The sequence below is a fragment of the Chiloscyllium plagiosum genome, chromosome 32 (assembly GCF_004010195.1).
Source record: "Chiloscyllium plagiosum isolate BGI_BamShark_2017 chromosome 32, ASM401019v2, whole genome shotgun sequence".
NCBI classification, from domain to species: Eukaryota; Metazoa; Chordata; class Chondrichthyes; order Orectolobiformes; family Hemiscylliidae; genus Chiloscyllium; species Chiloscyllium plagiosum.
In genome coordinates this window covers 32,366,438-32,388,435 of record NC_057741.1, presented here as the reverse complement: position 1 = coordinate 32,388,435, position 21,998 = coordinate 32,366,438, and the positions used below count along the sequence as shown (strand labels likewise).

Sequence of the window (21,998 nt, the reverse complement as noted above, 5' to 3'; positions counted from 1 at the left end):
CGTGTCTGTGTGTGCTTCCCCTGGGTGCTCCAGTTTCCTCCCACAATCCAGGTGAGGTGAATTGGCCATGCTAAACTGCCCATGGTGTTAAGTACATTAGTCAGGGGTAAATGGGTCTGGGTGGGTTGCTCTTTGGTGTGGGCCTGTTTCCACACTGTAGGGAATCTAATCTAATCAGAATTCTGACTAAACCATGGTATTATATCATAAACATATGAGGTTTTATTCAGTGTAAGAATCAGCAGATCTGGTGTCAGCAACATCTGTCTGATGTTCTGATGAGGGTAAATGATGCATCTGTCTGCTTGATATTTAATTATTTCCTCTTCACTTAATTTCTGCTGGAAGAATGCTTGATTTGATCATAACCATTTTCATTTACGTCTTAGAGAATAGATTCAATGTTTTTTATTGTTTCAAGGTGAACGGATTTGATTGAATTGCAAGTAGAAAAGCAGATAGCACAAGCTTGGTCAGACTAATATGACAGTGTCGCTGATGATGTACTGTATTTTGAATAGCGCTAACAATTGTAAGCCCATTGCTAGGGTTTCCAAATGATTTCTCTTGCACTTGCTACCTCTGACAGAGAAATCCTATTGAGGCATGGTCCCAAGGGCAGTAAGCACTCCCCCCATACTGTGCCAGTTCAATCTCACTCAGCATTAATCGTTCACCACAAACTGAATCCACAGAAAAAAAAGCTTGCATTTTTTATATCTCCTTTCATGACTTCAGGATGTGTCACAGGAGGTCTCCAATCGATCAGGTATCTTTGAAATGTAGTCATTGTTATAATGTAGGAAAAGTCAGTAGAAGCACAGCAAGCTCCCACAAACAGGGATAAGATTAATGATCAAAATGTCTTAGTAAGGCTGGTTGAGGGATAATTATTGACACAGGATTCTGGGAAAATCTTTACTGTCTTTGAATGTCTTTGAAGCATGACCATGGAACTTATTTGCTTCCACCTTAAAGGGTGAAAGTAAAAACGTTTAAGAAGAATTTAGATGTATACTTGCGATGCCAAGGCATACAAGACTATGGGCCAAGTGCTAGAAAGTAGGATTGGAATAGTTAAGTGGTTGTTTGTGGCTTGCATAGACTGGATGGGTCAAAAGGCCTTTTTCCTGTGTGGTGGATCTCTATGAAAGCAGATGGATTCTCACTGGAAAGCTGGTTCCTACAGTGGTCTGTCGGTCTCACCTAAAATACCAACAATTTTATCTGCTCAAGCATCTTGAACAAAGTTTAAATCCACAACCCTCAGTTAAAAATCACACAACACCAATTTATAGTCCAACAGGTCTATTTGGAAGTACTAGCTTTCGGAGTGCTGCTCCTTCATCAGATGGTTGTGGAGTGTAAGATCGCAAGACACAGAATTTATAGGCTATAAATTTTGAGTCTTACGATCTTATACTCCACAACCACTTGATGAAAGAGCAGCACTCCAAAAGCTAGTGCTTCCAAATCAACCTGTTGGATTATAACTTGGTGCTGTGTGATTTTTTTGTTCATCCCAATCTAACACCGGCATCTCTAAATCATGACAACCCTCAGTGTTAGGGATCACCCTGTTATCCATTAGTGACAGCTCTATGACCTATTTCTCTTGTGTAAGGGTGTCAAGGTTTGAAAGTGTTAATGTTGAGGCATGCTTTAAGCACCACACACAATGATGATGTCATTATAGACTTGTGGGCAGAACAGTTTAGAATTACAGAGAGTGAGACTTAACATTCAGGTTCTCCACATAGTCTCTGAAACAATGTCTATCAAATCAAAGGAACTTTTAACTAGTTGCAAGTATGCAACTAGTTGGCCCAGTTAATGGTTTCCTCTACCACAATAGACCAAGCATGTTGTCGCTCCCTGCACTTTAAGGGGATCGTGGTAGCAAAGCTACCCCATGGTTGTATCTACCTCGCTTGCTACAAGCATCACCTTGGGAAGCTGAAGCAAGCATTGGCTTGATTTTGTCTTTTTCTCCTTTCCATCATGTGGACAATTTGTACTGCTCAGCAGATTCCAGAGATTCAGAGCGGGAGATGAGTTAGGAATTTTCTTATGGAGTCTTGCTGTTGGCTACCATGACATCTCAATGGGAATCTGTTCACATCTCTGCACAAATAGCGACTCTGGTCTGCTACCAAATTTATGTTGGACAATCAGAAAATTTCAAAGGAAATATTATTGGAATGCATAGGAGAGTACCAGGCCATTTGGTCCATTGTGATTGTTCTGGCTATTTGAAAGAGCTATCCAATTAAACCCGCTCCCTACATCATTCCCCATAGCTCTTCAAAAGTACCTTTATCAAGTATATGCACAATTTCCATTCCAACCTAACTGTGTTTCCACGATCATTTTGGATTGTGTCAAGTCAAAGTGTCAAAGAGTTCCCTATATTTCCCCTTTCATTCTTTTGCAAAACACCTTAAAATCTATCCCTTCTGCCAGACAACACAATATCTCTTCTTTTACTCCATCAAAATGCTCAGTATTATGTTGATCCAGTTTATCTATCACTGGAATTAATAATCTTGAATCATTAAGTCTTACACCACTAAAGTCGGTGGAGTAGTGGACAGTGCAGAAGAGCATTGCAGGTTACAGGGGGACCAGGATAAACTGCAAATTTCGGCTTTGATGTGGCAAATGGAGTTCAATGCAGATAAACGTGAGGTGATTCACTTTGGGAAGAATAATAGGAAGGCAGAATATTGGGTCAATGGAAAGATTCTTGGTAGTGTGAATGTGCAGAGGGATCTTGGATTCCATGTACATAAATCCCTGAAAGTTGCTGTAGAAAGTGCTGTTAAGAAGGCATACGATGTGTTAGGTTTTATTGGTAGAGGGATTGAGTTCTGGAGCTGTTATGTCATGCTGCAACTATACAAAACTCTGGTGTGGCTGCACTTGGAATATTATGAACATATTCCAAGTTCTGGTCACCCCATTACATGTGGAAGCATTGGAAAAAGGGAGATTTACCATGATGTTGCCTGGTCTGGAGGGAAGGTCTTATGAGGAAAGGCTGAGAGACTTGGGTCTGTTCTCAGTGGAAAGAAGAAGGCTAAGAGGGGATTTGATAGAGACATACATGATAATCAGAGGATTAGATAGGGTAGACAGTGAAAGACTTTTTCCTCGGATGATGATGTCAGCTTTTACAAGGGGGCATAGCTACAAATTGAGGGGTGATAGATTTAAGACAAATGTTAGAGGAAGGTTCTTTACTCAGGGACTAGTAAGGGCGTGGAATGCCCTGTCTGCCAATGTAGTTAAATCAGCCACATTAGTGAGATTTAAACAATCCTTGGATAAACACATGAATGATGAAAGGATATTGTAGGGGGATGGGCTTAGATTAGTTCACAGGTCAGCGCAACATTGAGGGCTAAAGGGCCTGTTTTGCGCTGTATTGTTCTATGTTCAATGTGTAGTTATGAATTTGGCTATCTAACATACCACCTATTTGATACATTAAGGTGAAGGATTATCCAGCCCTGGTACAGTTTTATATAAGCTGCCAGCAAAAACTAACTCTACAGAAGGTATCACTGCAGGACTGTATGCTTGGTACTGATCAGGGCACAGAGGTTATGAACAAGAAGGTAGTTGCAGCAGTGAGGAACTCAATGAACAGAGGTAAAGGAACACCATACAGAGGAAGAATGATCTCTGGGTATGGGGTTGGGGTTGGGTTTGGGGTTGTATACCATCCAATGAAAAAACAGGATCAGTGGAACCCTGAAACAGATATCCACCGCCTCCTTGGTTATCACAATCTAAGAACTTAAAGCAATAAAAATTCAGCAAACGGTGACTTTAGAAAAATAATATCAATTTATAGTTAGATTAAAATCACAGAAGACACAAGAAATGGTTCCACAAAATCATGAGAGTACCACCTTGTAGAATTTTTAAAATTCTAACTCAGGAGAATAAACATGTGATTTGATTCCATTGTATCAAGTAGATTGATAATTACATTTGACCCATCTTCCTCAATGATTCCATTGGGGAAGATATTCTGGCAGCGGTGGTCATTGAGTTAGATACATTAGGGACATTTAAGTGACTCTTGGATAGGCACATGGAAGATAGTACAATGAAGGGTAAGTAGGTTAGTCTGATCTTAGAGTAGGATAAAAGATCAGCACAACATCAAGGACTGAAGGGCCTGTACAATGCTGTACTGTTCTATGTTCTATGATTCACTTACTTGTGCATAGTGTTCACAGGGTTACTTTGTTCAAAGCAAAAAGTAAACTCGGACTGTTTTACTGCTGCGAAGGCTAAGTAGCACAGTGAATCAGAGCGTTCACAGTGAGTAACAGGTAGCATGGTGTGGAATCAGGATCTGGGGCAGGGAGAATACAGCAGAGCCCAAAGATAGGCCTGGGGATCTTTGGTGTCTGCTGAGATGGAACTGAACCAGGAGAAACACCAGGGCCCATGAATCCTGATGTCTCAAGTTCTTGCGCCGATTTTGGATGCGTCACAAAGCTGATCCTTTTTTTGAAAAGCTGTTCCTTTTCTCAAGGATACTGTGTCCTTGGTTTTTTTCAGAGGGGTTGTAAAACACTCCAGGCTCCAAAATGACTGGTTTGGTACAGAAATGAAGGGTATTGGGGAGACCTTTTTGTTTATATGTAGACAGATGAGACTTTAGACCAAAGTTTATGCTTTAGAAATGACCTGTATAATGAAACGAGAGTGGTCAGTTCTAAGAGCTGAAGTCTTGATTGAGTCAGTTTAGCTGTGGGCTATGTGGAAACAGGCTGCTAGACTCTCTCTCCTACTGCCCTTCTAACTTCGATCTGTCAGTCCTCATTTCATTTTTTGCTCTGTGTTTAAGGGTTTGTATATTGGGACTGCTGTACATATTCAGAACAGCATAATTAAGTCTAGTTTGGGATAGTCTGAGTTCTGTGGGTATTCTATATTCTGTTCTTTGTGTTTTATTCTGTTATTTTGTGAATAAATTTTTGTCGTTTTTTAAAATCTGGCAGTCAACCTAACTAACTTACTCCGGGTAATTTTCACTGTACACTTACCAAAACAAATTGCAAAGTTACGGTCTGGGCTGCCTGCTTAAGAACATTTTGAGTTGGTCTGGCCTAGTCCACAACAGATGTCACTTGTGTAAGGTCTTTTCGTTTTGTCACAGCTGATTGACTGAGGTTAGATGAAAGACACTGCTGCTTTTGATTGAATCAACTGAGACCACTGCTCACTCATTGGAATGTAAGATCTGAAAATGGTGACAATGCCTTAGTTGGAAATGTGAGTGTTCAGCAATTGACCAGTATAGTGTTCGGTAAAGAAGAGGTGTGTGTGTGTGTGTGTGTGATATTAGACTTAAATCTGTTTCCTCTGCTTCTTTATTCTGACCGAGCTCCCATTATTGCAATATGGCGTGCTTATTCCCCTTAGTCAGGTAATAATCCTTACACACAACAAAGCCTGTTTGCTGTTCTGTTCGATCACGGCTGACCAACTTCTAAACTACAGTTAGCTACTTTGGTTCTGTAACCTTATCATCCTTATCAAGCAATACATCTATTAATCTTAGTTTTGAAGCCTGCTAGACAAGGGTGTCAACGGGAAGGGGGAGCAGAAAGACAAATGGATTTGAGAACATAATTGGGGCAGCCATAATCTTATCGAATAGCAGAATGGCTTAAAGGCCTCCGATTGCTCCTATGTACCTCTGGCTCAGTTGACACCCAAACTCAATGAACATTTGGGAGAGACAACTTGAGATTTTCACTATCTTGTGTAGTACGTACTTCTGGCACCTGAACGTCTAACACTAATTTTTAAGGTTATGCCCTTTGTTTTGGTGTCATCTACCAAAGGGAATAATTTATGACTGTTTACCCTGCCAAATCCTTTAATACCCTTAAATAACTCAATTAGAGCACCCTTAAATCAGATTTACATCCATGACACATGTCTTCTGGCATGCACTTGGTCACAATTAGACTTGAATTGTTACTTCATAGAACATAGAACATAGAAAAGTACAGCACAGAATAGGCCCTTTGGCCCACGACGTTGTGCTGAGGATTAATCCTAATCTAAAATTAAATAACCTAACCTACGCACCTCTCAATTCACTGCTATCCATGTGCATATCCAGCAATCGCTTAAATATCCCAATGACTCTACTTCCACCACCACCGCTGGCAACGCATTCCATGCATTCACAACTCTCTGCGTAAAGAACCTAACTCTCACGTCTCCACTATACCTTCCTCCTAACACCTTAAAACTATGACCCCTTGTGGCAGTCAATCCTGCCCTGGGGAAAAGTCTCTCACTATCGACTCTGTCCATACATCTCATTATCTTGTACACGTCGATCAGGCCACCTATGTTCCTCCTTCTCTTCAGAAAGAAAAGTCTGAGCTTAGTCAACCTCATTTTGTAAGACAAGCCCTCCAGTCGAGGTAGCATCCTGGTAAACCTTCTTTGCGCCCTCTACAATGCCTCCATATCTTTCTTATAATAAGGCGACCAGAATTGGACACAATATTCCAAGTTTGGTCTCACCAGGGTTTTGTAGAGCTGCAGCAAAACCTCGCAGCTCTTAAACCTGATCCCCCCTGTTAATGAAAGCCAAAACACCATATGCTTTATTAACAACCCCATCCACTTGGGTAGCAACTTTGAGGGAACTAAGCACTTGAACACCAAGATCCCTCCCTCTGTTCCTCCACACTGCCAAGAATCCTGTCTTTAATCCTATATTCAGCATTCGAGTTCGACCTTCCAAAATGCATCTCTTCACATTTGTCCAAGTTGAACTCCACCTGCCATTTCTCAGCCCAGCTCTGCATCCTGTCTATGTCACACTGTAATCTGCAACTGCCCTCGATAATATCAACGGCACCTCCAACCTTTGTATCATCGGCAAATTTACAACCCACCCCTCAACCTCCTCATCCAAGTCATTTATAAAAACTATAAAAAGCAGAGGCCCAAAAACAGAGCCCTGTGGGACACCACTCACCACTGGTCTCCAGGCAGAATACTTTCCATCTACAACCATTTTCTGCCGTCTGTCAGCCAACTAATTCTGAATCCAGAGAGCCAAATCTCCCTGTATCCCACACCTCCTGAGTTTATGAATGAGCCTACTATGGGGAACCTTATCAAATGCCTTGCTGAAGTCTATATACACCACATCCGATGCTCGACCTTCGTCAACCTCTTTCGTCACCTTCTCAAAGAACTCAATAAGATTTGTCAGGCATGACCTGTCCCTCACAAAGCCAAACTAACTGCTTTTAATCACGCTATGTTTTTCCAAATAGTTATAAATCCTACCCCTCAGAATTCTTTCCAAAACCTTGCTGACCACAGATGTAAGTCTGACTGGTCTGTAATTTCCAGGGATTTCCCTATTACCCTTCTTGAAAAGAGGAACAACATATGCCTCCCTCCAATCCTCTGGTATGACTCCTGTGGAGAGTGAGGAAGTAAAGATGTTTGCCAGGGGTTTAGCAACCTCCTTTCTCATTTCCTGAGGCAACCTTGGATAAATCTGGTCTGGCCCTAGGGACTTATCAATCTTAATGATTGCCAAGCTTTCCAGCACATCAACTTTCTCAATCTCGATCTGTTCAAGCCTGTTTCCCAGCTCCTCAAAGTTCTCATTCAAAAAAAGCCCCCTTTCCTTTGTGAATACTGAAGCAAAAACTCATTTAGGTCTTCCCCTATCTGCTCAGACTTCACGCACAAGTTCCCTATGCTATCCCTAACAAGCCTTACCTTCTCCCTGATCATTCTCTTATTCCTCACATATGAGTAAAATGCTTTTGGGTTCTCCCTAATCCTTCCTGCCAAGCCTTTTTTGTGCCCCCCGCCTGGCTCTCCTCAGATAACGTTTGAGCTCCTATCTAGTAAGCCTGTAATCCTCTAAAGCTGTGCTAGATCCTTGCTTCCTCTACCTTACATAAGCTGCCTTCTTCCTTTTGATAAGAAGCTCCTCTGTTCTCGTCATCCAAGGCTCCTTAATCTTACCCCTTCTTGCCTGTCAAGCTTCACTTGCAACAACTGCTCCTTAAACTGTTTCCACATGTCTGTAGTGCCCTTTCATAGGTAAACAGTTTCTATAATAGGTAACGTTGCAATGTCCAGCAATATTGACCAGGAGTGAGACATACCTTGGCTGGCAGTATCCCAATTTCAATGGACATGGGTTTGTTTGCTGCATCACAAATGTCTGTTCATTCTCTATTGTCACGGTAGGCGAGAGTCTCGTATGAACGTAAGCACACCAGTTCCTTGGAAACAAAACAGGAAGCATTAGATATAGTTGGTAAAGGGCTCATTTATTCTTTGAATCTCCCGCTCACTTAATATTATACACAACGTGCAAGACCAGCAGAAGAATATGTGAAGTGCTAATGAAACTCCACTGAAAATTACAAGGAGTGAATTAGTTGGAGAGAAGTGTGCCCACCTGGATCCAATCTATTAAATTCACTATAGTTTTGAAGGAATGCTTCAGCAGAAACTCACAAGCAATAAGAGTTGTATTGTGAGTTGTGTGTGCTGAATATTACTGAAATATGGTAAATATTGTTAAAGCTCTTTACTTTGCAGTCATCAGAACAAATGCAATGATGCCAAATGTCAAGCAATCATGACAATTTATACAACAGGAGAAAAGAGTGCTGATTGTTTGACAAATCAAGTCTGATTGGCAAGGAATTTGCTATGGAAAGGGCACCAAGGAAATAAAGGCTCCCTAAGCTCCTGGATAATTCAATAAAGGCAGAAAGCTTTTGAAACTTTCCTTCCTTCTGGTTTTTTTGTTAGATGTGATTGGGAATCACTCGCTGAATAATCTTGAGTGTGTTAATTGCTTTACAAATTAATTTAATTAATTGAGCTCCTAATGAGACTCATTTACAAATGTTTGAAGTAATATCCATTGAGACCCAGGGCAAACAAAAGAAATATGTCCAGACCTTGCACCATTTTTGAATTACTTTTGAATTCCCTAGGATCTTGGAGATCCATTATTTCCGAATTGGCCAAAATACTACCATGGATAAAGCATGCTATTCTCCCGTAGCATAAATTTTTGTTTAAAATTTGACATTCTTGCATTTGTCCTGATGAGTGCAAGTCAAAAAGTTTCAACAACATGTCTGTCTTTCCAACAATGTTCAAATGATTTAACCCTTAGATTTGTAGGACATTTAAGTTTCTAAAATGGTCTGTTTCATTTTGTTGGGATTGTTCTCTTTGTGAAAAGGACATTCCAAATTATCTACCCTGTGTCCTAACAAATATAGTTTGCCTATTACTTTTAACTAAATGTGTAGGTATTTGCTAGGATTGAATAGTGGGCTGAATGGCTTCCTCCTCTACTGTAAATTACACTGAAAAGAGAAACAATTTGGTCTGCTGTGGAAATCCAGAACTGGAGGGAGGTCACAATATTAAAATGAAAACCTGCACATTTAAAAGGTGACATACCAAGCATTCTTCCACGCAAAAGGTAATGAAGGTTCAGAACACTTCCTCAGAAAAGACTGTAGATACCGAAGGACAATTGGAGCTTTGAAGACTGAGATTGATCAGTTTCTCTTTGATAGGGATATTAAGAGATATGGAGAGTTGGCAAACAAATAAAATGCAGGTACAGAGCAGGGCCTTGATCTAACAGAATATGAGAATAGCCCTGAGGGGCTGAATGGACTCCTCCTTGTCTTTGGCTCCAATTTGAAGAAAAATATCACAAAAGACTACGTTGTCACTTGCTGAAGAGATTTTTTCTTCAATAAAATGTAAGCTAGAAAGAGTCAATGGTGTTTGTTGACCTTGACCAATTATATTGGCCCATAGAAGATTATACTTACTTGTTCAAATAAATTCATTTTAGTGGAAATTTGATCTGTAACCTAACTCACACAATTTCAAACCCACTTTATCTTCAATCTGCCAATTTTCTCCAGAACAAGAGTGCACATCTATCACTTTTTTAAATAAGGTAACTCTTTTTTTTCACTTTATCCTGGCTTCAATTGCACTTGCCATCATGACACATAATTGTGTACCTTAAACTGATGCAGGGCCTCGGCAGGGGGTCATTGAATTCCTGTTGAGTTATCAAACAGAGGATAGAACTGTGGCAATTAAGCCCATTGAACCCTCATTGACCCTGCTCTGCCGTTTAATTAGACCATGGCTGATCTGATTGTGACTTGAAATGCACATTCCTGACAATCGCTGATAGCCAATCACCCCCTTGTTTATCAACAATCTTTGATTAGATTAGATTACAGTGTGGAGACAGGCGCTTCGGCCCAACAAGTCCACACCGACCCGCCACCCACTCATACCCCTACATTTACCCCTTACCTAACACTATGGGCAATTTAGCATGGCCAATTCACCTAACCTGCACATCTTTGTGACTGTGGGAGGAAACCGGAGCACCCGGAGGAAACCCACGCAGACATGGGGAGGATGTGCAAACTCCACACAGTCAGTCGCCTGAGGCGGGAATTGAACCCGGGTCTCTGGCGCTGTGAGGCAGCAGTGCTAACCACTGGGCCACCGTGCCGCCCACCTTAATCTATCCACCTTAATCTTAAAGATATTGAAAGACTTCTGCTTCTGTTGTTTTTCACCAAGAGAATTCCAAAGACTCATGACCCACTATGTGGAAAAATATTTGCCTCATTTCTGTTTTAAATGGATGACCTCTGATTTTTAAACAGTGATTTCTAGTTTCAGATTCTCCCATGACAGGAACTGCTTCTCCACATCTACCATCTCTAGATGACCCCTCAAGATTGCTCTTGTTATATGTTTTAATCACCAATCATTCATTGTGAAGTGGGATCAAAAACCTAAATGCTTTTAGTTTTGTTTCCACAGAAGGTTACAGCCAGTAATTTCCCCTTTCCTTCCTCCACATAATTCAACTTATAAGTTTCCAACTCATGGCTAGTTACTCATCCTGCACAGTGAGAGGGGTTTAGCCTTTATGTGCAGCAAGAGCGGTTGACTGGAATTAACATTGGGAGACTGCAGTTAGCCTCAATATCCAGGGAGTTGTTGGATTGGAAGGAAAATGAAAGACATCATCCAGCATTCCCACACTTCATCACTGTTCAGTGACTTGTTCTAGAAAAGCGCATGTGTGGTTGATCAGAGAATAGCATCAATCTTGGGTATCAATAACCTCTTCAGCACAGTCAGGGCTGGCTCAGTGGTTAGCAGTGCTGCCTCACAGCACTGGGGACCAGAGTTCAATTTCAGCCTTGGGTCTGTACGGAGTTTACAAATTCTTCCCGTGTCTGCGTGGGTTTCTTCCCCATGTTCTGGTTTCCTCCCAGTCCAAAGATGTGCAGGTAAGGTGGATTGACCATGCTAAATTGCTCATAGTGTCCAAGGATGTGCACGTAAGGTGGATTGACCATGCTAAATTGCTCATAGTGTCCATGGATGTGCAGGCTCGGTGGATTAGGATTTCAGAGTATTGGGCGTGGGTTTGGGTGGACTGCTCTTCAGAGTGTGGGTGTGGATTTGATGGACCAAATGGCCTGCTTTCACACTCGAGGCCATTCTTTGAACGGTGTATCTGGAGCAGTCCCTCAGTAATAAATCAATCTTTTCAGAGGAGAGGGGTGGAAATTAATTAGCAGGAACATATTTCCAATCCCGAGTAGTTCCTAACGAACATAAGAATTGTCTTTTGGAATGCATTCACAACTGAATTTTGCAGTTGACCACCTTTGGAGAACCCCATTATGTTTGCTGCTATAGTTTCAGTTTCGTTCATGCACTCATGGACCAGCAGATGGTAGCATTGTACAACACAGGCCAGGTTAGGTTCATTTCACACTCACTGAGCTTTGTGTATCTGGGAGTAAACCATGAGGGCTTGTTGTAGTTCCGACTGCACAACAGTCTCATGCCCAGAATGTGCAATGTAAGTGAAAGCACTGTCATATACATCACTTAATGCTGGGGATGCCAGAATTTCCATAGCATTAAAAACACTTCATAAGGGAAGGGCGAGGGTTGGGGATGGAGGTGGGGTAAATTAATCAAGAGGGAGTTCCACCAGATTTTGGACTGAATTTTATCAGGACCTGAATGATGTGGGCTGTGCTGAGAAATCTGGGAGAACCACAGAAGTTCAGTGAGGCCTTTTTGACATAGTGAATAACTCATTGCATTTTTTAACGAAGTTGTTTAGATTAAACTCCCTACAGCATGGAAACAGGCCATTCAGTCCAACAAGTCCACACCAACCCACCCAGACCCACTTCCCTGTGACTAATGCAGCTAACACTATGGGCAATTTAGCATGGCCAATTCACCTGACCTGCACATCTTTGGATTGTGGAAGGAAACCCACACAGACAAGAGGAGAATGTACAAACTCCACACAGACAGTCACCCAAGTTGGGAATTGAACGAGGTCCCTGACACTATGAGGCAGCAGTGCTAACCACTGATCAACCCCCAAGGGGCGTAACAACAAACACAGACCCTGCAAGCGCAAACCTGTCACTTGCAAACCCCAACACTACAATTGGTTGGTGTGGGGATTGAACCCACGACCTTGGAGTTATTGGCACTGCTCTAACCATCAAAGCTAACTAACCAACACCAATGATTATTTCTGGAAATTGAGATGCAATTCTTATTAGGCAGCCGTGAGTTGCCTGTTTAGGGACATTATTGCTTAATAACTGCATTTCTACCTCATTAATATTCCGCTTTCTGTCCTAACAGCTGCAACAAGCAAACTAAATGTTAACAGTTCTCAATGTGGAAGTCAGAGTGGGCATCTGGTTACTTCAGCTCATTGTTTGCTCCAAAGGACCACCCTGCTGGACATCTGGTGTCAACATCTGAAAACATGCTCCATGGGCACCAGTCACATCCATGGACATTGGCACCCGACATGTGTCAGCCTCTAACAACCCTCATGGCACATAAATGATTTACTTACAACACACTTCTGCATTTCAATACTTCACTTTGTCTCAACTCTCATTGTAATATTGCAGTAAGGAAACTGTGTGCTCAGGGACATGCACCCAGTGCACGGACTGGACCAGGCTGTATCTCCAGACTGCTCACTCATTCTCTTGGCACTCAATCATTTGGAACCTACTGGGATGCTTGCAACATCCTTGCATTGCCTCACCTTGCCTTTTTGCACCTAGCCTCTCAGCTGGAGTTACCACACTCACGATACAGCTGTCTTGCTTTGCCATTTGACATGGAAGAGAAGGATGGAAGCAGTCAGCAGTCTTCAGTCAAATTAAGGAGGAGAGCTTTCGGTCGGGGGTGTCCTTGGCACAGTATGTCAAGGGCAGTCTCCAAGACCAGTCCACGGCTTTGGACACAATCAGTCAGTGGTTTCGGATGAATGGAGTTAGCATTTTTGCCATGGGGGAAGGACCTGAATGTCAGGCAGACTGCCATCTATCCTGACTCTTTTTGCCCTATGGTGAACTGTTTTCCTGTTAGATTGAGAGAGAGGTGGGAATGAAGGGGCAGATGAAAGGGATTGGCACAGCTGGTATTTCCAGTGCAGGTGGGAAGGTGGGCCAAGTGAGTGAATGGGCAGTGCAGACACTGTGTTTTGTTGGGAATTAAGGTGGTGATAGCGAGTGATGGAAGGTGTTACTGGCAATAGTGAGAGCATGAGGTAAAAACAATGACTGTAGATGCTGGAAACCAGATTCTGGATTAGTGGTGCTGGAAAGGCAAAGCAGTTCAGGCAGCATCTGAGGAGCAGGATTCCTGTATTCCTGATGAAGGGCTTTTGCCCGAAACATCGATTTTACTGCTCCTCGGATGCTGCCTGAACTGCTGTGCTTTTCCAGCACCACTAATCCAGAATATTGAGAGCATGAGCCTTAGTAGGCAAAGATACAGTGAGTGTGAAGTATTGGAGAGAGCATGTTGACAGCCATGCTGCTAGAATAGAGAACTTTCTTAACCTTCTTCCTACATTACTGTGCATTCCTCCAGATGGCTGAGACTGCACTGACTTGATGATAACCACAGACCAGGCTGGCATTATCTGGTGTCATGGCCTCCAGTAATGATCCTGGGGGTAGAGACAGTCCCTGCTCTGCACCACCCCATTCATTGGGACCTCCAGATCCTTCTCCAGAAAGTGGAGCACCAATTTCTCGCTGTGTCCAGAGCAAATATCATGAGTCACACAGGACAATTCTAGACTGACAATGCTGGCTGTGTGCAGAACGACCTTTTAAAGGGATGCAGTGCAGTTCAAGATGTCCTGGTGATAGCCAGTTGTTCTGAGACCAGCAAGTGGTCAAATGGAGGAAGAGTCAGATGAGAGGTGCACTGTAGGAACAGGGTAGCTGGCTAATTAGGTGAGTTTGATAAGAAAACTCACTAGGCTTTGGGGAGAGAAATCCAAAATGAAACTCAATTAAACAATTTGTCAGAAAAAATAAGATTCAGCCTAATGCATTTTACCAGTCTTAGTTGAGAGATGAATATTAACCATTGGAAATGGGGGAGAACCCTATGCTTTTTTAAAATAGTGCAGTAGAATTGTTTGTATTCACCCAGGAGAACAGACTGCATGGTGTGGTGTGTCCTCAGGCATACAGGACAGAAGGAGCAGGTTTGGTAAAGGTCAGGTGATGCAGGGCCGAACCAAGTGCAACAAAGTGAGGCTGTGGCCAGCTGGAGAGACTGAGAAAGGGACAGGAAGTTCAGGGAACAGAGACTGAAAGGAGTGCTGCTTCTCCTGCCTCCGTTAATGTTCAGCAACTGTGGAATGGACAGCCACTCCCCAGTGCCTCTCCTCACCTTACTATGGGTTAGTATTTCACTGGGCTCCTATCTACATCATGTTGTTCTCATTTATATTGAAGTACTTTCAGGAACCTCTAAAAACAGTGGAATCACTGAATTGTTACACTGCAGATGGAGGCCATTTAGCCCATCACATCTGTGCTAGCTCACCAAATGAGCATACTGACTTCATGCTATTCCCTTTTTACCATAACTCTGCACTTTATTTATATATCAATAATTATTTAAAGCCCCCTTGAATGCATCAATTAAACATCTCCACCATATTTCTAGACAGTGTATTCCAGACCTGAATCAATCACTTGGTGAAAAAGTTAAAAATCATACAACACCAGGTTATAGTCCAACAGGTTTAATTGAAAGCACACTAGCTTTCGGAGCGACGCTCCTTCATCAGGTGGCAGTGGAGGCTCAATCCTAACACACTGAAAAAGGTTTTCCTCACTTCGCATTTACTTCTTTTACAAACACTTCAAATCTGTTCTTGATCCTTTTATGAGTTAGAACAGATTCTCCCTGTCTACTCTGTCCAGCCCTCTCATGATTTTGAAATAATGATTCAAATCTCTTTTTCGCTTTCTCCTCTACAGGGAAAACTGTCCCACCTTCTCGAATCTACCTTCAAATCTGAATTTTCTCATCCTCCATTCTTGTAAACTTCTCACTCTCTCCAATATAACAAGCAAAGAAACAGAATCCTTCCATTTTAACTGCACTCCCATTCCAGGCTCAGTGTGCTGATTTCCACGGTCAAGTAGCCCATCTGTACTTTGGATATCCACTCACACATGAAAAATGGCCCTTTGTAGAAGATACCATAGATGTACCAGCACTCACTGATACTGGACTGTAATCAAATCAGTGGCTTCATGAAAGATAGAGCTAACAGAAAGGAGAGAGATATGAAAGTAAAACTTTGTTCAAAAGCAACAACAATTTGCTTTGAGATAGAACCTTCCATGTTGTAAAACATTCCAAGGCACTTAATAACAGTGCTACTAAATTCAATTTTACAACACGACACAAATACCATTCAAGGAGATATTAGGTTTGTGAGGTAAGTTTTAAGGACTATTTTGAAGGTAAAGGCTAAAGTAGAGAGATGAAACAGTTGAAGGATACAGTTTAAGATCTAGACTGCTGAAGACCACCAATGGTTTAGTCACTAAAACCACAGACATGCCAGAGGTGACAATTTGGAGATTCTCAGTTTCATTTTATCTTTCCTTCCTTTTTTTCTCTTCCTCTTTTCTTCCCTTTCTTTCTGAGAAAGAAAGAACAGGATATTTTCAAGATGGTGAGAGGACTGGAACTGTGAGGAACAGAGAGGTTTAGGGGTGTCGAAATCTTTAAAAACTAACAGTCAGACTCATAGATGTTTACAGCACAGAAGGGAGGCCATTTGGTCCATCGTGTCTGTTTCAGTCAATAAAGATCTGACCATACTATTTCCAATTTCAAAACCTGGAGGCTATGGTAATGTAAGTGAATACCTTAATATTGCTTAAATGTTATGAGAGTTTCTGACTCAACCACCCTTTCAGCAATCAGTTCCCGAATCCCACCATGTTCTGGATTAAAAAACACTTCTCAATTCTCTTCTTGAGCCTTTTATCTCTTAACTTAAATCTCCACGCCTTCTGAGCATCGACCCCTCTACTAATGCAAAATATAGCTTCCCATCCATCTAACTCTGCCACTCATAATCTTATATACCTCTATCAAGTCCCCTCTCAACCTTCGCTGCTCCAAGGAAACCACCCCAGCCTATCCAATCTTTCCTCTTAACCCAGACCCTCCAGCCAGGCAGCGTCATGGGAAATCTCCTCTGTACCCTCTCGAGTGCAATCACATTCCTCCAATAATATGGTGACCAGAACTGCACTCATCACAGTTGTGGCCTAACTAATGTTTACTGCACTTCCAGCATAACCTCCCCCTTCTTGTAATCTATGCCTCAGCTAATTAAAGGCAAGTATCCTATTTATCTTCTAAAGCACCTTTTCTACCTGCTTGACTAGCCCCAGGGATCTTTGGATACACACACCAAGGTCCCTCTGATCATTAGTATTTTCCAGGATTCCACCATTGATTGTGTTATCCCTTGCCTTGTTCAGCAAAATGAAATCACTTGAAAGTTTAGAATGTTCCAAAGAGTTCTGAATGTTCTTTCATATCATTGACAGTTCTTTGTCATCCCTGACAGTACCAATGAAGTTACGCACCTTTCAGTCTTGTCTGCTTTTTAACAATCCCAAGGGGAGCCCAGCCTGTTTCAAGTAGTGTCTGACATTTCTCATAGATGTGCCAGGACCATATTCAAGAGGATACCTCACCTCTCCAAAAGGGTACTGTGGCTTTCCCAACAAACCTGCCCCTACCAAGCCTAGCCTGCACACTTTAGCTTTCAGTCACCCATCTCACCAAAATCACACAGAAACAGAGGAAGTTGCTGCTTCACATGGGCAGCTGACCTCAGAAATCAAAAGTGTGCAATTCAGAATTGGTGTCCATTTTCCCCTCACTCCTCTGCCATACCCTGCACAATTGGAAGAGGCTGAGATTGGGGATGGGTCCTCCAGAATCACTCTCTGACAACATCTCCATTCAACATAAGGGGTCTTGGAGCAAGGGTATGGTAGCCCAGTGATTATATCACTGCATTAGTAATCCAGAAGCCTGTAGTAATGAGGCAGGAGCAAATTACTGCAGATACTGGTTCTACACTGAAAACAAAAAAATGCTGGAGGTCACAGTGAGTCAGGCCTCATCACTGGAGAGAAAGCAAACTAAAGTTTTGAGTATAGATGACTCTTTCTCAGAGCTGATGAAGAGCCATCTGGAAGCGAAACGTTAGTTTGCTATCTCTCCATGGATGCTACCCGACTCCTGTGATATCCAGCATTTTTTTGTTTTCAGTTGTTACCTGTAATAACAATCCTGGGTTTAAATCCTGACATGATAACAGGGGAATTTAAGTATGAATCTGATCTTCATAATGATGACCATGAAGCTATCAGGTCACCATAAATGTCACTCTTTCACGAATCATGGCTGTTCTAATCGGTTTTGCTACTGTAAGTGACTCCAGACTCAGAGCAATGTGCTTGATTCTTAACTGGCCTTTGAAATGGTCCAGCAAACCATTCACTTCAAGGACATCTGAGGATTTGGTCTTGTGCTGGTATTGTCAACAACACCCACATCCCACAATAACAAGCTGACTGCCTGTCCATAGTCAGTGCATGCGATATAAAGCAGGAAATAGAAAACCAAATATTTTTAAAATAATAAAAACACGTTTCCTTTCCAAGGTGATGACTTAGTGGTGTTGTCTCCAGTCTATTAATCCAGAGACCCAGGTAATGTTCTGGGGACCTGGGTTTCAATCCCACCATGGCAGATGAAGGAATTTTGAATTAAAAAAAAATCTAGAATTAAAAGTCTAAAGATAACCATGAAATCAGTGTTGATTGTCGGAATTACCCACCTGATTTAATAATGTCCTTTAGGGAAGGAAACTATTGTCCTTAACTGGTCTATGACTCATGTGACACCAGACTGCAGAAACGTGGTTGACTCTTTACTGTCCCTTGAGCAATTAGGGACGGGCATTGAATGCTGGCCTGACTGGTGACGCCCACATTCCATGAATGAATAAAACGAAATAGAGTATGGCCCCTCCTGCTGAACTGTTGCAGTGTTCATGATTTTTTTTATTGAAGTGCTTCAGTTCAATGATGCATATTTTCAGAGAGTAGTAAGCCTTCTAATGTCAGATCTGTGCGTCATTTATTTAGGGAAGGAGGGATATCCGGATTTAGATAACAATCGGCAGTTGGAGCCCTGTCAGTTTTCCGTTTGCTGCTCTGGGAGTAGGGACACCAATTGTGGCGTTCTCGTACTAGTGGTACCACACCAAGCACTTCTTTCTGTTCCTTACGATTTCGCATTGTAATACATGGTCACATTAGTGACTGAGCCATCTCACTCTACATATGCTCTTACATTGACAATTAAACTCTGAATCATGGAAGTTAAAGTAATGGTCTTGTTTGTTGGATACTTGTTCCTGCTTGGATAATGTAAGATAAAGTCTAGATAGTGCAACCTGCAATGTAAACAATGATAGGAATTGCTAAGTACAAATAGATAGAGACTACTAATTTAGATTTCTCTGTGCAGAAAGACACAGGCAGGAGAATATATTAGGTATAGAGCTTCCAGATTTCTGAATACAGACAGATAGTGAAATAGAGAGAGAGCCTGAAATCAACATGCCCTATAATATAAAGTTTCTTCACTGTTCTAATGAAGAATTACTGGACTCAAATCATTAACTCAACTTTCTCCATTCAGGTGCTGTCAGGCCTGCTGAGCATCACCAGCAATTTCTGTTTTTGTTTCAGACCTCCAGTATCCACAGTTCCTCATTTTATTATACAAAGTTTTTGTTGTACTTACTTTCCCCTGGCTGTTTCAAAGTTTGGATGGCTGCTTCCAGACTGGCTGTAAAAAGGACGTTTCAGCCTGGAGCTGGATTTATACACTCCTTTTTCTGCACGGTAATCCACTTGCCTTGGAGATCTGTTGGAAGATGCACTCTGATCAATCAGCTTTCCAAGCCCATTTTTCTCCTTCTCTGTTGTGCTAAAACTGCTTCCATTCTTAATCATTCCAAATACTGCTGACCTTACTGGGGACTTTGCAACAAGTCCCCCATTGCAAACTACTGAAAAAGGAAAGGCTATCCCCAAAATAACAAGTGACCACATTCTTGCAGAATTGAAAATATAACTCCTTCTTTGTGCAAATTCCACCCTCCGTCTGGCATCCCCTGCTCACAAGAGTCTGCGAGAACAGGATGAGCTTGCTTTTTTGCCAGCTTTTATACCTTGTTAGAAAGGAAACAACATCTGCATTTTGGAAGTGACATAAGGAAACAGAAGGGCCCTTCCCAGGAAGTTTGGGAAAAAAAAAGTTTGATGCTGTTTCTGTAACCCCCACAGACAGAGGGGAAAAAGCATTATTGATTCTTGTGAGGGAAATGAGAAATTTCATTTGCATTATATTAGAGATGAAAGGTGAAGATGTTGATATCCCTTGTTGTCTGAACTCCTCCTGCTGCAATAGCCTTCAGGAAATGAATGGAGACAAAAGAATATTCTTGTCAAATTTAGGTTATTGTTGCAAAGCTGAAAGTCTGGAATTGAGTTTTTTTTTCAAAAGTTCACTATTATCCAGAGATTAGTGGCTAGGTTGCTTTATTTATATTTGTAAACCGGATTTGTAGTAATTAATTAAATTTGGAAACAATAGCTGATTCTTGAGTTGTGAGTAATTTATTTTTATTAACCTATTTCCCTAATCAATCTGTTCAGGGATGTTACTACATAGCTCTGGAGCATGTAGGACTTGAACACGGGCCTCCAATTTCAGGAGTAAGAATACTACCACTACACCACTGAACACCTGAACTTAAAGCAACTGGATGGGATGCTCATTATAGGATCTGCCCAATGTTACTTTCTGTTGACCTCAGTGAAGAGGGGAGAAAAATATTGACCATTTTACCTTTGGATGGTCTCCAAAAAATTCTAAAGCAAACTTCTAGTTTCTCTCTTTAATACTATTAGATCTAATGTCCGTACATTGTGAGAAATACATTTTATCTATTAACCATTTTAAGCTGAATAATGTTTAAGAACAGCTTTTGAAAAGCCTTATTCAATATCTTGGCAAATGGTTTTGCTTCAGTTATGTCCATTATGAAGTTGTTTATGTTGTACTTGAGCTTTGAACCAGAAGGACATAGCTTTGTTGTGCAGCCTTTTTTACAGAAAGTAATACTAATGTATCTCACTTAGTTGTAATCAGATCTTTCCCTGATTGCTTTCTTAAGGACCATAACCTTTAATGTGGAATTGGTCCCTATCCAGTCATTCCTGCTGTAGTAATAATTCATACACAAGATAATTTTTTTAATAAAATACCTCTTTTATATTGATATGCCTTTGTCTGCTTGTCAGTTCAGTTAAAAGGATTTTTCCATCCATTTTTACCCTGCATTATAAAAATGTTTGACCATCTTAGTTCTGCTACGATGTTGACACCTCTTTGGTTTTGTATATGTAGCAAAGGCTTTGTAATACTAGTTGTGACAATGTGAATTTCATAGAATCAGACAGTACAATAGAGGCCCTTTGGCCCATCAAGTGTGTTCTGCTAAAATTATGCTATACCTAACTCTAGTCCTACTTATCAGCATTAGGCCCATAGCCTTAATTCTTTTGGTCATTTCAAGTGTTCATCCAAAAGTTCTGAGGTTACCTGCCTCTATTACCCTCCCACAGCAGTGCATTCCACACCCACACCACTCAGAATATTTTGAGGGATTTGGGCCATCCTCAATAAAAGCAGAAAGGATAAACATAGATGGGGAACTGGTGTTACCTAGTGCGCAAAGGACAATAATGGTTTCTATAATACTCTTTTTTTTGTACTGTACTATTTGAACACTGTAATATATTATGGCTCACATCCTAAAATTAACACACCAATAAAGAGTCAACTTTGAATCATTGAATGTCAATCCTAAAGGTCTTCACCTTTTTTTCTTACATAAGGCCTAAGTTGAGTCAGCTGTTTCACCTTAATTGGCAGAAGATATTTTAATTTGTTCAGCTCTCTTTGCTACAACTGCATTTTTTTCTGTAATTATTCTTTGAGCTGTGGAAAGCTCGGAGCTTTCTGTCAGATTTGATTGCTTATCAGATGTCTACTTAAAGTCTGTTTGAAGATGAATGGTGTAGCTTTGACATTTGTGGCAGGATTACTATCTGGTATCTTCACAAATTGGAGTGAAATAAGTTGTAGGATGTAACAGATGACCTGCTGTTATTTTGTGGAACTGAAGCTAGGACCATGCGAGCCATTTTAATAGGAAATGAGATTGCCAGCAACCTTTTGGACACCTCTTCTGAATTAGGGAATTGATTTATCTGAGGTTTGTCTGACCCATGGTCATGTGATCTCTCTTTTTGACAGCACCAGAATTTTTTTATTAATTGTAAAGTACCTTGGTTACAAATAAAAGTTGTTGGTACATGAAGATACAGTACAATTTCAGGATAACAGTTCTC

At 41.4% G+C, this 21,998-nt stretch overlaps 1 protein-coding gene across 4 annotated transcripts in view; it reads right to left on the bottom strand.

Moving 5' to 3' along the window:
- LOC122539489 (multimerin-1-like) overlaps positions 1-19,698 on the bottom strand; it is a 64,164-nt gene extending 44,466 nt beyond the window's left edge. For 2 of the 4 annotated variants that reach the window (XM_043674387.1, XM_043674388.1), the window contains exons 1-2: positions 19,321-19,698; positions 8,184-8,303 (exon numbers count right to left, since the gene is read on the bottom strand). In XM_043674387.1, coding sequence (XP_043530322.1) covers positions 8,184-8,303; positions 19,321-19,631 — 431 coding nt within the window. In that variant the 5' untranslated portion in view covers positions 19,632-19,698. Of the gene's footprint in view, positions 1-8,183; positions 8,304-8,482; positions 8,610-18,346; positions 18,431-19,320 lie in introns of those variants that run through there. The other 2 variants (XM_043674389.1, XM_043674390.1) reach the window with 2 other exon arrangements.
- Positions 19,699-21,998: the final 2,300 nt, after the last annotated feature.